The following is a 14,111-nucleotide window of genomic DNA, read 5'->3' as shown; positions in this document are numbered from 1 at the left end:
AAGCAACGCAGGCATCTAGCGTCTCGCGAACACAAAACCACGCATGGAGGTAACACAAGCCCCGTATCGCTACCTTTGTGCGCCCGCTGTTACATTGTTTGCATTGTTCCCCTTCAAATGACTGGGGTCGACCGGTGTCAAATACCCCCTACCCCTCGTACAACGATCAGTTCACTCTCAAAAAGGGGGCCGAACAAAAATATCATTAAAACTTTCCATTTTTAAACAGTGATAATCTACATTCTGCCATAATTTTACTTTCATGCATATATTAAACTGATGACGTCTTTTCCTCTTGTTGAGTTAGACTTAAGTAAAACTTAATTTTAAAGAAGAATAAAAAGGATGGAGTTAACGTTTACACCTTTTTGAGGCAATAATGGTAGGTTCCTTACACGACAGGTAGCCCCTTTCACCCTGTACCACTGGTTTCTAAGGCGGCGTGTTTATGTAAATAAGCCGTGAAAAAAGTCAGGCCTGAAACTCTTCAGCCACTGTCAGACCAAGGCAAACACTTGTCTGTGTTCAAATCGTTCAAATCCGAAGACAAAAAGTTCCATCTACGAGGATCTACGAAGAGTGACGATGTTGCATTTAGGGGTGACTCCCGGGAATCGCAGGACGTATGTCCGAGCGCAGGACAGACTGCGGTACCTGCTGTACTCCACCAAAATGGACGACTTGCACCAGCATGACTTCGAGCACCTACCCTTCATTGAGTGGGTCGTACATCGTGAGTATATTTCACAAAATTATACTTTTTTTATATTTTAGGGGATCTTGGTGTTGCTAGAAAACAAGAAAACAGTAGCATTCTTCAATGGTCAGTGAACATGTGGTGTTCCACTATGTTGGTTTTTCATTACCTAAACTCCCCATTCGAACACTTACCCTTCATTCAATGGGACGTACGTCTTGAGTATATTTCACAAAATTAGACTATTTCATATTTTAACGTGCTCTTAGTACAGTTACTTTGAAAGAAAACTGTAGCATTTGCCCATGACCAGTGAACATGTGTCCATTCCATAAAACTAATCATCTGAACACCTATACACTTCATACTGAATGGGTGTGTATACTTCACAAATTTGGATTCTGTTTTATTTTAACGAACCCAGTGGTCCGGCACTGTTGTGGGTTTTCTATTTGCTAAAACTAATCTCCCCAGTGGCCCATTGCTTTACAAATAAACTTTATTGCTCAACATCGTACAACGTACGAATTATGGCAACTACTGGTACTTAACTACAGTTCCATAAGGCTAATCTACCTAATACAAAAGTGTGTAGTATAGAATGAGAATGAAAATGTAGTATAGGATAAAAATGGGTTTTTAGAATTATTGGAGGAATTTCTAACATGTGGACAGTTACGTTGTTGGTTTCCCATTCCCTAAAACTATTTGATTGTCAGACTACTTCTACACTCGACCTTCGGTACACTTATAAGAGAGTTTTGTTGTTGAGAACAGAAGTTTGTGGGTTTTGTGAAGTGCTCAAATATTTCCTCTCGTCCTCTCCTTAAGTCCGGAAACACGTACGGACGTTTCGGATCACGTCAAATGTTACCTTAACGGTACAATGAACACGGCACATTCCAATACTGTTGGCACCCTTACAATATAAACTGCACTCTACGTTCACAAAATCCACTTTACAACGTTACAAACATTTAGAGAAATACAAAAGTATATTTGACACAGGAACATAGTTAACTAGTTAAAGCCTAATTTGTCAACAGAAGCTAAATGTTAATATTCTAATCTATAATGACTAAAATGGTTGATAATTCAGATCATATAGTTGAATAGCACAGCATGCGATTATAGAAGTAAATCTACACTATATTTGTTCTATCTCTATAAATTTAATATGCAGCTTGCGTTTTTATTATGATACCGTTCCTACATTTATAGCATCAATCTATAATTTAATCAACTAATTTGATAACCCAAAACCTTATCTATTCTTATCGTCAATGTTTGTGTACAAAACAGCGTCGTATCTACAGCACCATGACTTTTTAATGAGAGTTCGATGTTCTATAGTTCAAGTGTCCGTCACACATGCCCACCTGGGCGATCTTATCAATGATAAATACACATTTAACGGATCCCTTTCTACTCAGTACAGTAGCCGACATTGTGTTACTTTGTAAGCTACCCTCTATTTTTAGCTTGAGGTAGAATTTCTTTTGTAAAGTAAGTTCAAGGTACAAACGACCAAGGGGACTACCGTATTGTAAATTATTGATAAGTTACCTATTCCAAGGACAGGAATCTGTAGTATGTTAGTATTTAATCTATAACTACATTGTAGGAAACCGCTTTGCTATCATAGTACAAACGTGCACATGGATATACAGTGTTTCTATTCTCTGAAGCATTGTTTTAGCTTTGAGATACCGAGTCAAAAGTTAAAATCTTTCTAACACATTTCGGTGTATATGGTGGTGCCTATCTCCACTTCTATAGCCCTTTGGCCACACAATTAGTTGTGCAAGCACTACAGCAGGGGGCTAGTCCACTGGTAGTAATGTGCGTTAAACTACCATACCCTTTCTCATAAGATCTGAATGCTAAGCATAGAAAGCAGTCTTTGATATATATGACCCGGTCTGGGTTTGAACCCACAACCTACGAACACCTGGTCACTTCTCTGTACCGCTAGTCACTACACCAACAATTAAAAGTGGCCTTGAGATGTTCCAACTGTCGAAAGTTGTAAACTTCCTCTATCACTCACGGCCTATTAGTCGGCAATTAAGTACCGATGAAGGTGATAAGCCTTTACTAATTGCCACCAAATACTTGCCCAGTGTATACGGCCCAGTTAGAAAGTACAAAACGCAGCCCGATGTATTTGTTACTACTTTGTAAAGGGGCGCTGCTGGTGTTGTTTTTGCCGTATTGTGTAGAATGGGGGGGAATAAGGGTGTAGGTGGGATAAGGGGTGGGGTGGATATGCCTCATTTGTAGTAGGAGGGGCAGCAAACTGTTATTCTTCCTAATTAGATGACCTTGTTATTGTGGACAATACTAATGTTGTTTACCTAAAATCCTTAGGGACAGGTTAAGATACATGCACATGTACAGTGGTTTAGGGACACCTGTACTTGTAAGTTATAGTATACACGTGGCCAACTGTCTATTTGGAGGCGGATTTTAGCTTTGTATATATGAAATGGTTTACATGTTTGTAATCCCAAAACAGGACAAAACAAGAGCACTTACGTTGTCCTAATTTTAAGTTCTACATTGTCGAATTTCTGTATATATCTGTCCCCTCTGAAATGAGATTTTTTAAATTTTAGGTACAACTACAATCGACGTTTAGTAGGGACCTTAACCCCCCCAAAATGTATTGATACATGTGCTTGACGTTTAAGTCGGTACCTGTACCTAAACAATATTACAGGAGCAGTTACAAGTACTAGATACACAGTCCCAGTGTATACCGTTTCCTTAGTGTATACCGTACCTTAACACTTTTACAGGAGCACGTACAAGTACTACACACACAGTCCTACTGTATACCGTTTCTTTCATCCTGTATGTGCCCTCACAACAAAGCGACATAACTTAATCCAAAAGCATATTTTCTTTTCCACTTGCAATGTTGTGAAAGTAAACTATGACAATCAAAAGAGGTTACAGACCTTTGGAAGTGATGTAAACTCTGTTGAACTGTCGCGAACATAAGACGAAAACTTTTCTATGCCGCCTCTTTCATGTATGCAAAACAAAGCGTCCGTCGCGGGTGGTTTGAGTTCAAAACCATAACAATTAATGCTGTTGTTGTAAAGACAGAATTTCTGTGTCAACCTCGGTCATTTCCACTTCTTCTACCCGTGTTATAGTGTCATTGCCCTCGTAAGGTACAAAAATAATCAAGTTTAATTGTTTTTAACGTGTCCAACATTCGCTGGGTCGTTTTAAAACACCCCAAAGTTTAAACATACATGTAGAAGTTCAATGTTAACTGCTGGTATCAGTATTACGCGGAATGTTGCGTGGTGTGGGGGAAGGTTGCTAAGAAAATAAACAGTTCTGCGTTGCTACCGAAAATGTCAAGGTTGTTGTTCTTGTGAATCACTGTAAAACTGCGCTGTTGAGAAATACTCTAGTGTTGTTTTTTCTCATTTGTGACTCATGTGCTGCTACAGTATCAGTATAACGTACACCTGATGTTGTATGTGTAAAACTACTCATGTTTGTCTAAGTCAGTATTTGTAATCCCCAAGGAAGGAAAACCCTAGGCCTGCACAGAAGTCCTAGCTAGTACACCATAGCATAGAAAATCTAGGGTGGAAAACACCACTGTAAAAAGTCCTACGGAGCACACCCTAGCCAAAAAAGCACGACTATCCCAAGAATGTTCTCATACTTAAATCAGTCGTATGCCAATCGCACAACAGATATGGCCAGGCCATTCACTTAAACTTGATACAATTAAGTACCCATTTTCACCTTGTTGAGTTGAGTAAGCTGTAAAGTGTAAAATAGGTATCAGTGCAATTCATACAAGGGCAAAACATTTAATGTGAACCAGTCAGAATTGCCCTGAGGAAGGTGACAGACGGTCACCGAAACGTCGGCTGAATAAAAGACTTGGTTGTGTAAAAAGAGTCTCTTAACTCAGTGTCTTACAAACCTGATTAACTATTCACGGGCCAGACATTCAAGTATGCTTGGGATTGAAACCAAGAATCTTAAGATTCCACATCCAACCTACACTGACCACAAGAACACCATACCACATGATACACCTAAGCGAACTTTTAAAAAACCAGCTGAGGTCTTCAAGTATTTCACTCCGCGCCTTTTCCTTAGCAGGGGGTCTAGTCAGGAATCCCCATCTGGGAAAAACAAACATCGCTCAATCTTTGATGTTCTTTGAACTACTTTAAGACGGTAGATGTCTCAAGGAATTAGATATAAGACACGAGTAAGATGTTTTGAATACATTGAAGTATGTTCTTTGAACTCCGTTAAGGAATACTTGGTAAATGTCTTAAGTAACTATGGATAACTTCATCCTATATGTATGCGGCAAATTACGTACAGACTATATATCAGTGGTAACAATAAAGGTTTAACTATTCTGTAACATGCAGTTTCTAAGATTGAAATGTTTTTAATGTGTTTTCCTATTTGAACACTGTATTGGTTATCTCCCCTGATATAAGGCACGAGTACGATGTTTTGGATACACGTGAAGTGTGTCGGGGAATGGGGTATAGATGTACCGGTGTTCATCCGTTAGACGCTATCTTAGTGAGAATTCGAACTGCAGAAGGAATGGACGGTGAGTTTGGGTCTCTGTGTAGATACTAAGTACCCAGATTTTTTTTTAAACTAATTCACTTTAGACCTGAAAAAATGTTCCAATATTGTGTTTGATAATCATTTGTACATTCAAAAAGGGTGCTTTGTTACGTTATGGTAGTTTTGTCCACATTTTACGGGAATTGACAATTGGGCTTTGGATTTTTGCAGCGTCAAAGGTACACGATATTTTTCTAAACTTTCCTATGCGTAAAGCTAAAAGACGCACTGCAGAACTTTTAAAGTTTTAAGTCTTTGGTATGACCTGGCCAGGGTTCGAGCAACACCATGCTTACTAACACGGCCTTGAAAATTTTTAACTGTCAAGAAATGTAAACAGTTTTATCTTAAGTTTATCCTGCACGGACCATTACTTAGCCATTACAAGCCGATAATAGTGATTAGCTCATGCTAATTGCCATCAAATACTTGCCCTGTTTCGCGGCTCAGTTAGAAAGTACAATTCGCGCCCGGATGTACTTGGTACCGTTTCGACGCTACAATATCGATGGCATGACAGGATTCGAACCCGGGACCTCTTGGTTACGCTACACGACCCGACATTCCACCTGGACATTCATAACTATTTCCGTATTATTCCCTGCAGACCCCATGAGTGTAGAGCTACAACAGAGATGGGACTATGGGAGCATTTTAGATTTTACGAAAGTCGTTGTATTTCTATTTGTCAATAAATATTTCTGTCTTTTGCTTTATTTTTTGCAGACCCGATGAGTGTAGAGCATCAGGCCATCCTCCTGCGTCACCACAGTACGCTAGTGAGGGAACTCAACACACTCAAACCCTCCAGACTCTTCAGTTTCCTTATCGGCAGGAAAGTCCTCAACTTCCAGGACGAAGCAGTCATACTACATAGAAAGGTGAGTTAGAAATGTCTTTAATGGGAGGAAAGATCTCATACTACATAGAAAATTAAGTTAAAATCGCCAATATCAAAATCTTTATTGGGAGGTAAAATCCAAGACGAAGCCATCTTGCTACATAGAAAGGCGACTTAGAATTTGCATCTTATGCTACAAGCAATTTCAAACCGATGCCCAATCGGGTAGCTTAAGTGCTGTGTTGAAGAATAAGCTGCCGCTTTGACTGTGATTTGTCAATTTGGTTTATGTACATCAAATCGTGAAACTTACAACAACAGATATGGCACAAAAGCCAGAATCACTCCTAGCAGAAATTTAGATGCATCCATATTAAAATTGTTTAGAATGCATCAACCGATGGATGTTACAAAATACGTTCTTCTAAAACGCATGAAAAAATAAAACAAACTTATTTTGCATAGGCTGATATGTTTTGGCAGTGTATATGTCGTTGTCCCTTCGGTTGACGCAACCGTAGCGTTTGTTGGTTTAACCAACCCTTGGTGCACGAATGTAAACAAAACAAAATCTCTTTTCTCTGTCCCACGACCTGTTCTGAACCCGGCGGATTTACCTTTATGTGTTTGGTAAGAATGATACAATCACAATAAAACCGCTACACAATTGATTGAACAGTAAACAACGTACGGTTCAACACCCTTTACGCTTACAGTGCGGTCATATTCGGTCATTTTCGTAAGTTGTGCTACTCTCCAAGTAGAGGTTTAGGGTTATTTTTGGCGTATTTTTAGGCTTATTTATCGGGGTTTCTTTTTTGCACTGGAATTTTTTTCACCCAATGAAAAGAGATTCCAGTGCAAAAAAGAAACCCCGATAAATAAGCCTAAAAATACGCCAAAAATAAACCAAACCTCTGCTTGGAGAGTAAAGTTGTCCTACCATGTCGTAGAATTTTTAAGCAGGCTGCGGTACAACCAATTAACTGCTGACAATGATCTAAGTCAGTCTTTTCTACAGATGATGAGTAGCATAAGAATGGCTTCAATTTGCGATGCATACTACAATACGAATTTGGCCAGCCCCTTGGCGAAGTAAACAACAAATCAACATAACCCAATGAGAATTCAATTTTCCCAGCTTGTATTTGGAAATAAACTGCTTTTATTTACCCTAAATATTTGTATGTTTGTTGCTAAGACTGGGAAAGACATCGTGACCCAACATGTGACACCAGACAAGCGACAGATGCGTTCAAAACTAGACACTGTGTGTATCCAATACAGGTTATCATGATGTTCCCTCAATGGTCTCTTTCAACACTTTGTTTATACTTAAGGACTAAATTAGGGCAACTCAGATCTTGAGGTTAGATATGCCTTTGTTGAAAACCTGAAGCTACGGTTTAACAAAAGACCCACTGATCTAGCGTGGCAAGCGATATGCCACGAAACTTCAAGTTGATACATTGTATCTATCGGAGTATTTTGTCAACTTCGCTGTAAAAGAAGATACAAATGTAGCACAAATCTTACACCCGTCCTTGCGTGTAAGCTACATATTTGCTACACGAATGTTGCATTTTTTTCCGTTCGCATGGCTTAACCGGTTTGAGATTTAAAAAGATGATTGTGTCCTAAATAAAATGAGGGCATCCAAACACACCTGTCTGAAAGATACATTAACTAAATTACCTCCCTGTGGTAGTATCATTTCAAGGTGTATTTTCCTAAGCTATTCTTTGCTTCGTTACGCTCTATCTAAAGCCAATAGCTTGAATAGCTTAAAGGATTACGTTTTGTGTGATTTGGATTTAAGATCAAACAAGCCGTGCCATTATTGAATGTATCAAATAATGATGAGTGAGACAGACTACTTAGTGGGTAGGTGGCGGTGTAATACAGTAGGGATATGGAGGAAAATGTTCCCTTTGTGTATCAGTGTGCCTCCTGTCAATGGTACTGACTGAAGCGACGACGGATGGGATTATCTTGTCTTATGATATCATCCCTGTGGGGCTATCTTATTATAGTCCAAAGTGATAAAGCTTTAAACTAAGAATTTTTGGCTACGCCTCTGGTGCGGATTCTCTAGGGTAGTATTGTTCAAAAGCACAAACTTTGGCACACACGTAGTTTCATTGTTATGCGTTTGAAACACTTAAGTCTTACTATGGGTTGTACAAAATGTAGTAAAAATGTTCTTAGTCCCAAATGACTTTCTTATGTTTAAAGCAACGTATAACTATGAGATAAAACCCGTTATTGACTTAATGTATTTTGTATTTAAATGTAACGACTCTTTTCCCGCATGTTTACAGAGTTCAGAGTTCGCAGTGAAAGCAGCGTTTCTCCACATCCTAAAGTTGAAAGGGGACCGCGCCTTCAAGGCGTTTTGTGGCTGTTCTGTGGCTACATTACACCGAACGACTTCTTACACCCAGCCTTTGAACATCTACCTCTAAACATTGTTTAAAGCGATCTCGTGATGATGCCCCTACTGTACACGTAGCTCATTGAAATTGACCTTATTTAACGACTTTTCTCTGCATGTTTCGCCCTGAACGCACTATCACCCTGTTTATGCACAGTTTAATACATAGGCTTTTGAGACTGACTTACAAAGAGAGGCTACATCTAATGTTAAATCCATTAATGTTTTTCAGAGCTCAGAGTTTGCAGTGAATGCAGCGTTTCTCCACATCCTGAAGCTGAAGGGAGACCGCGCCTTCAAGGCGTTCTGTGACGGGCTCAGGTCGCGCTGCGGGGCTCACCAGGGGTATCTGGCAGAGCTACTGGAGGGTACGATAGGGGAAAACATGTCAGGTAAAGCGGCATTTTATTTACTAGTTTTATTCGTCCCTTCCAACGGTACAAAATCGCAGGGCTCCCTTATAAGTATCCTGAATTGGTTTGTCGTACAGAGTTTACAATTGCGAACGGAATATATTACTAAAACATTAAAAGATACACTCAGGTTCATTGAAATTTTAAAGCTAATGTATGTCAGGGTAGAGACTATGATCCGGTAGAATTGGTGATTCTACCAGCACAGATTCCGATCTGAGATTTTGAAATATTTGCATACAACACGGAACTTTTCAACTTTATTTCGTGTCACTTTAAATTTAGATACATATTAGTAGTTGAACTTGAAACTTAGAATTTGTAAATGGGAAATCATCCTAACACATTAACATAATCCTGATCAGAGTCTCTGTTGACAAAGACTTCGATCTGGATCTTTACTCGTAAACAGTTACTCAAGCAACTGGATAGATTTTGAAATCCAGTTGCTTAAGTAATTGTTTTCTTGTGTATCTCTGTCATTACCAGGATGTATAACCTTCATCGACATACATTTTAACATGATTTTCCCGTAAGATTATGTATCAACTTTATCTTGATAAGTTTTAACTTTATTTTCCTGAACTACAGATCTCATAGACATCTTCAAGATCGTGTCCTATCACGTGGCTCTCGCGAGACCTCTGGGTTGGGCCGCGCTGCCGCGAGACTTGGGCGTGCCCGTACGCGTCATCGAGTCGTGTAAACGGGAAAACAGGTCAGTAAAAAATACTGAGTAGAAGCCTTAAAAATTCAACCTTCCTAAAAATTGATAAATAAAAAACTGTGAAATGTAAAAATAATATTTTGGAGATGCGGGGTATCGATCCCCGTACCTCTCGCATGCTAAGCGAGCGCTCTACCATCTGAGCTACATCCCCTGCTGACATAAACCGTCGGAGTATCCAAGCTACAATGTATCCATGGAAGGAAAAACGCTTACTCAATTGATTAAATACCTAGAGAGACAGTTGACTCTGAACCAAGCGTAAACCAGCACCACGAGACCACGTTTAGCGGCGGTATATTGGACTTGAAATAAGGATAACAACTAACTATGTTTACCATCGCAAAATAAAAACATTCTTTTTCGAACACGTAAGGTCAATGACCTGGACCAGAAGGCTGTCACCATGGTAACTGGAACTATAGTCTGCTACAGTTCCAGTTACCATCCTGTGGTGTTGGATTACATTATGTAGCAAGTGGCAGGGGCTGTTCACCATATACAAAAAAGTACATGAATGTGTTTCTGAACAAACAGCAATTGTTAGGCTGGACCATGTAAAGGTAAACATCACGCATTCGCTTTGCAAATGTAGTTTATGGTAATAAATAGTAGAAATGAACAGAGCAGTAGAGCGCCAGGCCAACTGAAGGTACGCATTAAGCATTTGTCACCTAGCAAATGTCACCTTTCTACGTATCTGTTGTTTCCCTAGACTTTCGAGGGCACACACACACACACACACACACACACACACACAAACACACACACACATTTGCTTACCTTTCTTATCTGTTATTCCCCCAGACTGGGCTCCCACCGGCTTGTACACTGCCTGATCCGGTGGATGGACTGTCGCACGGACGCCGAGCGGCTACTGGACGAGCTGGTCAACTCACTCTACAGACTCAACCTGGGATACGTCGCAAGTAAGTCAGACATTGGTCAGAACAAGGAGGTTATAGTAGTTAAGGTTAAATACTAGTATCAGGTTCTTAAATCTCCTTGGTAACAAGAAGGATTAAAAGAGACTTCTTGGTTAGAAGTACCATCAAAAAGTCTATAAAGTCAAAATCCCCCTCCCCGTTATTGTTCAATGGTGATTAGCATTAGACAATCACATTGAAAATTCACGCATAACTTGGAATTATATTATGTAGCAAGTTGCAGTAGAGTTCAAGGGGCGATCGCATTGACGTCACGGTAGGCAAAAAGCGGGTGACGGTTGGTTGATAGTTTGCATATAGCTTCAAATACTAAAAAGTAATTCGCATGTAAGCGTTATATCATGTAAACAAAGAGAGCGATCGCTTGTATATATATTATGGACACATGAAGTTGTTTAAGCAAGGACAGTATATAGAGATATCTCAAGAGAGATATATCTCTATATGATGTTTGAGAAGAATAAACAGAGTACATGTAACGTTAAGTTAGTTTGTTAGGCTAGACCATGTGAAGGCAAATATTATGTAGTACATGTAACGTTATAACGTTATATTACGTATATGCTTTGCAAATGCTACCTTTCTATATGACTCCTGAATCCGTACCTGCTAAAATAGTTAAACTGTTCCTCCCGTAGACGGTGTAGAGGCCCTGAGAGTGACCATGCCACAGGAGGGCGAGTCTGAGACGTCAGAACTGACCGCTGCCGACATCCCTGTGGTCAAAACCACCGTCCACACCAAGGTGCCCGGGTCAGAGGTCGCAGACAGCGTCATGACAGGTGAAAGTTCAAAGTTCGAAATAAAGTTCAAGGTTAAATCAAGGAGGTTTATAATAACAACTTCAAAACCCGTTCCATTAATTAAAAATTATGGTGGACATAAATAAAGTTCATAAGAGGTTGCAGACAGTATCATGACAGGTAAAAGTTCTAAGACGAAAAGTTTTCGAACATTTTTCAAAATGGCGGACACAAAATTATTGATATGCAAATATGTAAACCGTGCTCTGATTGGTTGATACCATGGCTCTGGGCTTGAGTCAGAATTAACAGAGCAGACCATGTGGGAAGGTAAACATTATGCATTTGCTTTGCAAATGTTACCTTTCTAGTTATATATATTACAGTTTTTAATGATAATTTTTCTATTGCAGAAGAAGACGTGAGTTTGGACAAGAGTGAGATCACAGACGGACGTTCTAATGGCAGAAGAAGTGGCGTTCGGAGTGAGAACAGTTCGGGTCATCAGAGTCGGACAGCTTCGGCAGACACCGGCGTCCACCTCGGCTCCACTCGGTCGGCGTCGGCAGAACCCGAAGTCTACTTCGGTCCCACTCGGTCCCGGACGCTGCACCCTGTAAAAGGCGGGGCTTCGGGCTTTAGGAAAGGTTTTGAGAAAAGACAAGTCCAGACGCCGGACTCAGGAGTGGCTTTGTCTGTGGATGTTAACTGACTTTCTCTATATATACATATTTATGTGTATTTTGTATGTGGGTATTTTACTACAATGTCATGAGGTTGATAGAGCATAGCCTCTTCCAGGCTTCGGGAGGTGCCTGGAAAGAGTAGAAATCGGGCAAATAGAGAGATAGCATGCCGAACTGTTCTCTTCAGCAGACCTAGGCATCAATAAAGATTGGTCAGAAGTGCCAAGAAGTCTATAACGCCCTCCGCCCCCAAAGTTTCTGCTCAGTGAAGATTGGCGAGTTAAGAATTAACTAACACAAACAAAAACTGAAATATACGTACATGTAGTCTAGCTATTTCAACAGCAGTTTTCAATGATTATCTTAGTAGTTCCCCTTAGTAGTAACCCGAAGGTTAGTTACATACTTTTTTTATTATTTTGTATTGCCTAGATAGTGTGGGAGATTATACGGTGCCTGTTTTGTACTCTTGGGGAAAAAGCCATCCTGAAGCTAAATATACCATGACTAAATCTGGTAGCGATACAAGGACGCCCTCTTGCGATGCTAAAGGGGACCGCAGCTAGTGTACCTACTAGTATATAGTAATCGTACATTGCAAGAAAAATCTGTTGTCTCACGTAAAAAGGATATTCTTAGGATTGTAACAAAGAAAACAAGGAATTTTGTTTAGTTTATGAGAAAATTGAATATGAGATTATGAGAAAATTATTGGTATTGTTTATTTTTGGTATTTGTATGTACGCTGTGAATAGCATTTGTGGAAAGCAAGTCATTTCTGTATACATTTTGTATATTATATGTGTACTCATATTTTGTGCCATGTTTAAGTATCATGTGATATTTTGTATCAAATGAGAACTTTTGTTGTGTGCGTTTAAATAAATATAAGATTTTTTGAGCACTTTCATCGTTTTAAATTAGTTCAATATTTTTAATATACCTATAAGACCAATGTCCCCCTTTCTTTGAAACATACATTTTTGCAACATCTGAAAATACTCAGTGCAAGAAAACGTGTTTAGCCATCACATGTCGAGGCACACGTTACATACTACATGCATATGGACGGACACCAAGTCTCTATTACTTGGTACTATGTACTGGTGGCAACGTGCTACCGGTGACTCTATAGGCCATGGCCATTTCTTTACGATAAAAAAAGCCCATAGCCTTTTAGAATGTATAGGTCCAGTGTAACCTCAAAGCAGATCATACGGTGGCAAGGTAGTATCCATTGGCTAGAGGAGTGTCCATTCGGTGGCTAATGGATACTTCTCTGGCCAATGAAAGGTGGAGCCCATCCCTCTCCTTACATACTCTTTTATCTCCCCAACCGAAGCCAGGTTGTTATGCTTCGTCTAAAGTATTAAATTCGACCTAAGAAAGAGAGGGAGAGAGAGAAGGACAGCATTTCTATTTACTAAAACAAAATATAAAAAATAAGGGTTGCTCGACCATTCTTCCCTTAGCCTGGGTGCCTCCCATACTCGCTTCCTAGGAAATATTTCTTTAGGAGCCCCAGTATACAAATACAATGGTACCACAGGCCCCAGGCTATTGGTCACTCGCGTGAATGACCTAAATTCACTTTTTTTTCTCTCCGCTCCAAGCAATTCTGCTGCTGCTTTTGGAAGTTCCACAGACGATATTAAATAATTACTTACACGTGTCATGTGTGGGTGTAGGGAGTGGTATATTAAAAAGGCACATGTATGCGTACTGTAACAGAACTCAATTTCGACATAATTGTTTTTATAAAAATGGAGGTCCTTTTATATTACATTTTAGAATTTAATTTCCAGACTCAAAGGTAACCGGCCTGTACATGTGCTACAGACTTAGCAAGAGCCACAGTACATCAGAAATGATTTTTTTTTATGTCAGGGACATCCGGCCGACAGAGAAATAACAGAGAATCTTAACACACACACACAAACACACACAGAGAGAGAGAGAGAGAGAGAGAGAGAGAGAGAGAGAGAGAGAGA

The 14,111-nt window shown here is 39.7% G+C and overlaps 2 protein-coding genes and 1 non-coding gene across 3 annotated transcripts; 2 read left to right on the top strand and 1 right to left on the bottom strand.

Moving 5' to 3' along the window:
- The first annotated feature begins 447 nt into the window (after window positions 1-447).
- LOC109472931 lies at window positions 448-9,757 on the top strand. The gene is made up of 5 exons (XM_019772796.1): window positions 448-733; window positions 6,056-6,210; window positions 8,492-8,578; window positions 8,837-8,996; window positions 9,609-9,757. The coding sequence occupies exons 1-5, from the start codon at window positions 586-588 to the stop codon at window positions 9,755-9,757; spliced, it is 699 nt and encodes a 232-aa protein (XP_019628355.1). The 5' UTR covers window positions 448-585.
- Window positions 9,758-9,825: 68 nt separating this feature from the next.
- On the bottom strand, window positions 9,826-9,898 carry Trnaa-agc. The gene has a single exon. It is a non-coding gene; the product is annotated as a tRNA-Ala (tRNA).
- A 666-nt stretch (window positions 9,899-10,564) lies between these two features.
- On the top strand, window positions 10,565-12,414 carry LOC109473071. The gene is made up of 3 exons (XM_019772979.1): window positions 10,565-10,673; window positions 11,330-11,473; window positions 11,848-12,414. Exons 1-3 carry the CDS (start codon window positions 10,592-10,594, stop codon window positions 12,144-12,146), a joined length of 525 nt encoding a protein of 174 aa, XP_019628538.1. The 5' UTR covers window positions 10,565-10,591; the 3' UTR covers window positions 12,147-12,414.
- The last annotated feature ends 1,697 nt before the right edge of the window (window positions 12,415-14,111 follow it).

This window comes from Branchiostoma belcheri, unplaced genomic scaffold (assembly GCF_001625305.1).
Source record: "Branchiostoma belcheri isolate BF01 breed outbred unplaced genomic scaffold, Haploidv18h27 scaffold29, whole genome shotgun sequence".
NCBI lineage: Eukaryota > Metazoa > Chordata > Leptocardii > Amphioxiformes > Branchiostomatidae > Branchiostoma > Branchiostoma belcheri.
The sequence above is the reverse complement of the archived record's forward strand: the minus strand, read 5'-3'. Positions and strand labels throughout refer to the sequence as shown.

Bases quoted from the DNA above. Each gene is read 5' to 3' on its own strand.
- LOC109472931 (XM_019772796.1), top strand. From the start codon at position 586: ATGTTGCATTTAGGGGTGACTCCCGGGAATCGCAGGACGTATGTCCGA. The intron at 734-6,055 runs GTGAGTATATTT...TATTTTTTGCAG, and splicing joins CATTGAGTGGGTCGTACATC to ACCCGATGAGTGTAGAGCAT. The intron at 6,211-8,491 runs GTGAGTTAGAAA...GCATGTTTACAG, and splicing joins CAGTCATACTACATAGAAAG to AGTTCAGAGTTCGCAGTGAA.
- LOC109473071 (XM_019772979.1), top strand. From the start codon at position 10,592: ATGGACTGTCGCACGGACGCCGAGCGGCTACTGGACGAGCTGGTCAAC. The intron at 10,674-11,329 runs GTAAGTCAGACA...TTCCTCCCGTAG, and splicing joins CAACCTGGGATACGTCGCAA to ACGGTGTAGAGGCCCTGAGA. The intron at 11,474-11,847 runs GTGAAAGTTCAA...TTTCTATTGCAG, and splicing joins CGCAGACAGCGTCATGACAG to AAGAAGACGTGAGTTTGGAC.